This window comes from Pseudonaja textilis, chromosome 2, assembly GCF_049901715.1.
Source record: "Pseudonaja textilis isolate UNSWEBS1 chromosome 2, rPseTex1.2, whole genome shotgun sequence".
Classification (NCBI taxonomy): domain Eukaryota; kingdom Metazoa; phylum Chordata; class Lepidosauria; order Squamata; family Elapidae; genus Pseudonaja; species Pseudonaja textilis.
This window is the reverse complement of record NC_141991.1, coordinates 8,114,587-8,123,111: the sequence shown is the minus strand read 5'-3', so window position 1 is coordinate 8,123,111 and position 8,525 is coordinate 8,114,587. Positions and strand designations below refer to the sequence as shown.

The 8,525-nt window shown below is 43.9% G+C and overlaps 1 protein-coding gene across 2 annotated transcripts in view; it reads left to right on the top strand.

Annotated features, from left to right (window-relative positions):
* The first annotated feature begins 649 nt into the window (after positions 1-649).
* The window catches only part of LOC113451024 (major histocompatibility complex class I-related protein 1-like), a 40,338-nt gene continuing 32,462 nt past the window's right edge, over positions 650-8,525 (top strand). For both annotated transcript variants that reach the window (XM_087928260.1, XM_026722384.2), the window contains exon 1: positions 650-845. In XM_087928260.1, the coding sequence (XP_087784386.1) occupies positions 779-845 (67 nt within the window). In that variant the 5' untranslated portion in view covers positions 650-778. The remainder of the gene's footprint in view (positions 846-8,525) is intronic.

Below are 8,525 nucleotides of genomic sequence, written 5' to 3'. Positions count from 1 at the left end.
CTTTGTTGAACGATTAAAAGAAAATCAGCACAAGGCAAAAGAAGAGCTATGACAAAGAAAATATAGAGGGGAAAAGAAAGGAAGAAACAGGCAACATTCATCCTCTTCAGAGATCTGTAGGAGGCGTGCAGAAGCGCACCAATGTGCCTACCGTCCCTGTCCTATTGTTTCTTTTATTTTTCTTATATGTACCCATTTCATGTATTCATAACTATGTATATACTTATACCTATTATCTTGTAAGCGATTGACAAATCAAATAAATAAATCAAAAAATAAATAAATTTAAATCATATAGGAAAAAATAAAAAGAAACAATAGGACAGGGACGGTAGGCAGGTTGGTGCGCTTATGCACGCCCCCTACAGACCTCTTAGGAAAGTGGGGAGGTCAATAGTCGACAGTCTAAATCACAAAGCTTTGTGGCAGAGATTCGAACCGGGATCTTTCAGGTGTCCCATATAGTTGGAAGAAAAATCCTAATGTCCTTTGCCTGACTTCCTTTCAAGGAGATACACAGTACAGTATATGCTGCGCCACCTGTACCTGGTAAATGTGGGTTTCAGCCCCGCTTTCTTGGGCGACAAGTAGCCGATTGAAAGGGGGAAAAAAAAGAACTTTCTCCCGTCCTGGAGGAACACGCCCAGCAATCGATGACTCAGACTAATAATCTGCGTCGCATTTGCAGCGGGCTTGGCTTCCGCGAATTTCCCCGGCTCCCCACCCCTCAAGTCGGGAATTTCGGAGCCAAGAAAGCTGCTTCGCGCAGAAGAGCGCAATGGGGCAGCTTCAGTGGCGCCTCTGGCTGATGGGAGCAGCTACTTTCCTGCTGGGAAACGCTTTTGGTGAGTAGCTGATAAAACCCCGAAGGCACGGAGTCCGGTCTAAAGGGTCCCGCGCAACGCGTGCCAGCCAGGGATCCTCTCTGCCCGCTACAAGGCTTGAGCTGATTTTGGAAGCGTTCCTTGGTAGGGCCCTCTTTTTCTTCTGTAATCCCGATCGTGCAAAAGCCACGAGTCTTGAGAAGCAAAAGGAAAACTATCCTTTCCTGTAAACATAACAGCCCCGTGAGGGTTCTTATTGTGTAATCCCACTGGCTTGTTTTTCAAATATTAGAATAGAGCTGGAAGGGACCTGGGAGGTGTTCTAGTCCAGCCCCCTGCTTAAGCAGGAGACCCTATTTCATTTCAGACAGTCAGTCCAGTGTCTTCTTAAAAACCTCCAGTGATGAAGCACCCACAATGTGTTAAGGCCAGCTGTTCCACTGGTTAATTGTCCTAGCTGCTAGGAAATGTCTCCTCAATTCCAGGTTGCTTCTCTCCTTGGTTAGTTTCCCTCCGTTGTTTCTTTTCCTGCCTTTTGGTGCTTTGGGAAATAAATTGACCTCCTCCTCTTTGTGGCAGCCTCTCAAATACTGGAATACTGCTCTTATGTCCCCCTTGTCTTTCTTTTCTCTAGACTAGCCAAACCCTAAATCCTAACTAAGCATACAAATTAAAGAGGAAAAATGGTAAAGGTTTCAGGATTTCCTAATTTACTCAATTCCTCCAGCAAATGTAATCCTGTCTCACTCACTGTGTAAACAGGGAATTGTATTCTGTTGGAAACTCTTTTCCTCTTTCTCCTTTTCCTTCCAAAGCAATTAGACAGGAGTGGGTAACTTTTCAGTGTCATGGATACACTTAATAGAAACAAGATGCGTGGTAAAGTTTAGACAGTGAGAGAGATAGGATTGACACATGCTGGAGTAAATTGAGGTATTTAGGAAATTAGGGAACATTTATATACCCTGTGTATTAACAGATAACAGATAATCAGAGTTGGAAGGATATTTCTGGCTTTAAGTCTGTATGTTGCTTTATCATTTTCTCTAGCCTTGTATGTCTTTTCGTCCACAATTTGCTTTTGGACATGTTCACCACATATGATAGTAGGAGACCGGTATCTGGTTACATTTCCAACATTTAGTGGACATGTTTTTAAACATTTCTGCTAATCTTGCCAGTGGCAAATGCCACCTATAGAACATTTTGTACAGATTTTCCTCGTATGTAGTTGCCATTGTCAATTTATAGTTTCTATCCCAAAGTTTTTGCCATTTATCGAACTCTGTAGTACCGGTATGTCCAAAGTTTTTTGCCCAAACTATCATTGCTTCTTTCATTTTGATGCTTACTAGATAGCCACGTATTGTCTTTATTAATCTTTCATCTGTCCCTAGAAGTATACAATCTAGTGTTGTTGGTTCTTTATAAAAACCATATGTTTTTATATCTTTCTCATATCTTGATTGTATTTGCAGGTGTGGCCACCATGCTACGTCCATCCCTTGTTTCTGCAGTTCTTGTTTAGATCCAAGTTCCCCTTACTTCATTTAAAATGTCTTTATATGTTACAAATTTTAACAAGTTGATAACTTTTGGGTGTATAAGTGCTTCCACCGTAGAAAGCCAGACTGATATTTTCATATAATTTTTTGCTTTGACATTTTCCCATACTAAAACTAGAGCATTTCTTACATAGTGTCTTTGAAAATATCTGTGTATTTTATTTTTTTCATACCATGAAAAAAGCATGCCATCCCAATTGAAGATCATGTCCCTCCAACAATAATAACCTTCTTTGCCTCAAGTTTATCCACTCTTTTACCCATTGTTAGTGCAGAAGCCTGGTAATAAAACCCCCAATCTAGCAGCCCCAAACCCCCATTTTCTTGTAGCATTTTCAGGTTTATTCTTGCTCTTTTCCCTTGCCATATATATTTCAGAATCATTTTATTTAGCTCCTCAAAATATTTTTGAAGCTGTCAGTCTTTTAATGAGATGTTGCTCTGAGGGCCATAAAAAGCTTTGGGGACAGAGAGTTACACTTTTCTGCAATTGTAGAACTTCCAGAGAGTTTATTTATTTTAAAACATTTCTATATCTGTCCATCTTTCAATCAACTATTCCTTATTTAATTCCATTTTTGATGCTCCTCCGTTGATCACCTTCATGCCTTTCCCTCACTTTCTGTTGTTCTGGAATGACAGAGTGCCTTCTTGCAAATCACCATCTCTCATCCTGCTGATGTTAACATTCGTTAATATTAATAAGTTAATAGTGAGAGCCAATTTGTTCTAGTGGTTAAAGTTACAGGCTAGAAACAATGAGACCGTGAGTTCCATTCCGCCTTTGGCATGAAAACTGATTGTGTGACTTTAGGATGCCACTCTTTCTCAGCCCAAAACAATTCACAAGGTGGTTGTTCTGTGGAAAGTAGGAGGAGGAAGGAGTAGTAGTCATGTTTGCTGCCTGGAGTTATTTAAAAAAAAGTAAAGTGGGAATTTTAATGAATAAAATGATTTCACAGGCTTTTTTTTTGGCTGGATCTGAAGGCAACAACAAGCATTTCTCTGGAAAAGTATAACTTAGCACACATAATTTTCCATTTCTCTTCAGTGAGTCATTTTTACTGGGAAAGTTGGAACAAAGTTGGAACAAGCAATTCCTGCTCCATACAAGAGCTCTGAACTCTAGCTTGTTCAGATATGCGTGTGGGTTTGTTTGTTGTTTTGTCAAGAAGTAGGAGACTGAAGATATTTGGCATTGTGCTTTTTTCTTTTTCAGATAGTCTGCAACTTATGACCATAACTGAGCCCAACATTTTTGTGAAACATTTGTTAAGTGAATTTTGCTCCATTATATGACTGTGCTATGGTTTTTTTTTTTAATTTGGTTTGTCAATTGTGTTAGTGTTTGGGGACAAACCCCCAAGCAGAGTGCACAGCAGCAGTCAAGCCAGGCAGCTAAATGAGAGAGAGGCTGGGCCCAAGAGTATACACACACTGGAGACAAAAACACTGTTTGTAGTTTTTAAATAGTTGTTTAATTCATACAGAGTTTAAGCAGTGTCAATCAGTCCATATGTCATTATCCAATATATCCATCCAGTAACCTAGTCCATTAACTAGTCAGTACAATGTCTTTATCTGCTTGTTGAAATATCTTTTTCTTCCAATACCTTTCTCTGGAAGACAACGCTGAGTATGCACAGGATATCAGCTCACCAAGTAAACAGTCCTTTTGTTCAGTAGAAACGGTATCCAGCACAGTAGCCAACAAGCAATAACAAGCAGACGTCTCAAACAGTAGTAAACAGCAGGCAGCAGATAGCAGAGAGACCAAAACAGGAACCAGCGACCAGAAACCAGAAAGTGTTACGTCTATCTCACTGCCTTTTATTGCTGCTTGCAACCGCACCCTTAATTATCTAATTACATTGCAGTTTGGTGCTTAAAGCTACAAACACTTAAACCTCGGTTTACATATTTATTCACCCAAACCTAGTTGGTGTATCCATATACCCAACAAATTGCTTACAAGGTAATAGGTATAAGTAAAAATATAGTTATGAATACATGGATACATATAAGAAAAATAAAAGAAACAATAGGACAGGAACAGTAGGCATGTTGGTGTGCTTATGCACACCCCCTACAGAACTCTTAGGAAAGGGGTGAGGTAAATAGTAGAAAGTCTAAGGTTAAAGTTTTTGGGGTTTGGGGAAGAAATCACAAAGTCAGGTAGAGTATTCCAGACATTGACCACTCTGTTCCTGAAGTCGTATTTCCTGCAATCAAGTTTGGCGCGGTTTACCTTGAGTTTGTATCTATTGTTTGCTCTTGTATTGTTATAGTTGAAGCTGAAGTATTCATTGACAGGTAGGACATTGCAATGTATGATTTTATATACTATACTTAGATCAGATCAAAGGTGGCGTAGTTCTCCTAAATGCTGCTGCGACAGCCCAGGATGGGTTAGACTCCTGATGACATCATCAAGCTGGGTCCATCTACCGTGTTTCTCATATAATAAGGCCGGGTCTTATTTTTTTTGAGCCCTGAAAAAATGGCTAGGCCGTCTTTTTGGGGGTGACTTAATTTCCCCCCCTTGCATCTTCGGGCGGGCGGGCAGCGATGGTTTGGATGTTGAACTTGGCATTGGTGGGGCACTTCATATCGGGGTCAATGCAGGCATCAACATTTCGCATTTTTTAATATAGGCCTTAATTTGGGGGTAGGGGCTTGATTTCATTTCATGCCTATAAAACATGCTGGGACTTCCTATTGGGGGAGGCCATATTGTTGGAGAAACAGGGTAGTATAAAAAGGACTGCCTGTGGGAGTTTACCCCCAGCTTTGACTCAGCTTCTTTCGATGACCATAAGCTGCTGTCTCTGAAAGCAGTTTAGTTAGCAAAAGCTATCTTCATCATTGGCATCCATTCTCCTGCAACGAGGATTCAACGTTTTCTTCAACCGAGGGAGATTGTTAATAGGGAGTAACACTTGATCCACTCCCACAGTCTTTCCTCAGCGATTTAGGCCTCCGCGATGGTAAAGATCACATCGGGTGATAACAGCACCTCTCAGCTGATCGTAAATTTTCACTTTATTGCCGATTTCACTGTTCGGGGCTGTTTACAGCCTAAGGAGTGATTTAACCACTGTATAGCCTGTAGCTCTTGCGAGTGGCCAGTTTGGAGGCTTCTTCTTCAACCGCACATGAGGAGTGGCAATTTTGAAAGCTTCTTCTAAAGAAAGTAGCGAGCGGCCATTTTAGGTGGCATCATCCCCCAAAAGCCAGCTTCTACTATTCATAAGCTCCTATTCAGGATACTGCATAGACAACTCATACTGAGGATCGCTTCCAGCACCTTTGTGTCTGTTTATGCACATTATGGATCAAGACAAGGCCCACACAGAGCCTTCAGGCCTGATCTCTCAAGGCCCCCAAGCTGGCACAGGAAAGAGAAGGAGACAATGCTCCCAGTCTGTACAAAGGGAGGTGGAGGCCAAGGTTAGGGCCAAAGCTTTGGGCCCTAAGAAAACATCCCAGGCTGAATTAAAGGCAGAGAAATGAAGGCATGCAGCCTTAGAAAGGCAGTTGAACAAAACTATTGAGCAAATGAGGGGTCAACTACAACAGGCTTTCCAACCAGCCAATCCTGTAGTTATTAAGCAGATCAGGCCCCAATTTTTGAACAGGCCTCTTGGGACCTCTCTTCAGCTTGGCCCTCCATGGCTCAAGGTGTTCTCGACCTAAACTCAAGGCTTCCTTCACCCCCACTGCAGGCCTTCGCCCCTCAGATCCATCATTTGGTGGCAGACCCAACTACATTAATCTAGTGCCGTGGTTTAGTTTCTATGCCAGGTCGCTCCAATGGTTTCTTCTACCTTATCAGAAGATAGGTAGGAGTTGTTCCTCTTTCAGGTCAGATTAACTCCGTTGGTCCTTAAATCTTTTCGATGGGGGTAATCTGAGGCGTTTTCCACGGGACTCTTGTTCAAGGAACCAGACAGGCTAGTGCTGACAACGGATGCCAGTCTGTATGGCTGGGGAGCCCACCTTCAATCCAGAGTGGTCCAGGGACCATGGTCCCAGGCAAATTTGGCCCATAATATTAATTGGCTAGAGCTTCGAGCAGTCCATTTGGCCCTGACACAATTAGAGGATGCTGTCTCAGATAGGGACATCCTGATCTTGCTTGACAAGGTGTCAACCAAGGCACATTTTAACCGCCAAGGCGGGACACATTCAGGACCCCTGATGTTAGAGGCAGATCAACTCTGCTTATGGGCAGAGATTTATCAGGTATTGCTCAGAGCTGAGCTCATTGCAGGTGGGGCCAATGATGAGACTGACTGGCTTAATAGAGCCACCGCTGACCAGGCAGAATGGCGTTTGCACCCTGGTTTATTTCAGGAGCTGTCGGAGCACTTTGGATTGCCAACAGTGGATCTCCTCGCTTCCCAGGACAACATGCAACTCCCGAGGTTCTCTTCCAGGTGTGCGGTTCCGGGGATGGAGGGAATGAACGCTTTACGCAGCCCTTGGCCACAGGAACTTGTATATGCCTTTCCTCCTTTGCCCCTGATTCCGGGGATCTTTCAGAAACTGGGCAGAAGAGCAGAACTTATACTTGTAGCCCTCACTGGCCCAGGTGGCCATGGTTCTCAGACTTGGTAAACCGTTCTATCTCCAGTCCTGGGAGGATTCTGGTAGACAGAGTGTCACTCAGACAGGGGTCAATATTGCTTCCAGAGCCTCAGTGGCTTCAGTTGGCCACCTGGAGATTGAACTGGGATCCCTGATCCAGAACTATCATTCCTCCAGAGTAATAAGAACTCTCCAAGCCTCCAGGGGACCCTCCACCAACTGCATTTACGATGCAACCTGTACGGCTTTCAGCGATTGGTGTCGTAAGTATGACATTGCCCCTTCCGGGGCCTTAATTGCCAGATGCTGAACTTCCTCCAAGAGAGCCTAGACAAGGGACTTTCACCTAACACTCTGCGGAGGCAGGTTGCAGCCTTGCCCTCTGTTCTATCCCTGGGGGGAGTGTAATCTTTGTCTAGACATCCCTTGGTCTGCAGATTTCTGAAGGGTGCTACAAACCTGAGGCCACCAGTGGTCATTGAGATTCCACATGGGACTTCTTTAAAGTACTGCAGTTGCTGACTAAGGCCCCATTCGAACCACTGAGGTCAATTCCCTTGCAGTTTTTTGTCTTGTAAGGTGGCATTTCTGGTAGTGATCAACCCTTCTAGAAGGATTTCGATCCTGGCAGCCTTGTCTGTCAGGAAAGACCCTACCCTTTGTACCTAAGATTAATACTGATTTTCTCAGATCCCAACATATAGTGTTACTTGATTTCTGTCCCCTTCCGTTCCACGACTTAGAACGCAAGTGGCACTCCTAGATGTTAGCAGGGTGCTTCAAAATTTACATCAGATGTCCCACTACATTTAGCAAAACTGAGGCCATGTTTGTGTCCTTTCCCCTTCCCATTGGGGACAACAAAGCCTCTCCTCCCACCTTGAGTAGGTGGATCATGGCATGCATCGCACAGGCCTTCTAACCAGAGCCCTTCCAGTGCCCCAGTGCCTAACGGCACACTCTGCTAGGAGTGCCTTGACTTCAACTGCCTGGGCCACCCAGACACCCCTAGTGGAGATTTGCAGAGTGGCTACATGGACCTCCCTGTCTCTGTTCATCAGACATTACCATGTGGACTCCTATGCCTCGAGGAGTACGGCTTTTGGTGGATAGTTGCTTTAGTGAGTGGTTCCAACTTCGGAGAGACTTGCCGGATGAGGACCCTCCCATGAACATGCGGGCTTTGGTATGTCCCATCCTGGGCTCTCGCAGCAGCATTTAGGAGAATGGGCGTTGGTAAATTTACCTGAGAACGCCCTTTCTATAGATGCTGCTAGAGAGCCCAGCCCCTCCCTTATTTTGTCCGGACCATGGTAACATGTGTTAATGTTAAAGATTCTGTTTGGCTTTCAGCGACACTTCCTACAGTCTGTCAAGTACCTTCGCCAAAGCTGGGGAGAAACTCCCACAGGCAGTCCTTTTCATACAAGACAGACCCAGCTTGATGATGTCATCATGAGGAGTCTAACCCATCCGGGGCTCTCTAGCAGCATCTATAGAAAGGGTGTTCTCAGGTAAATTTACCAACGCCCATTTTACTCAGTTC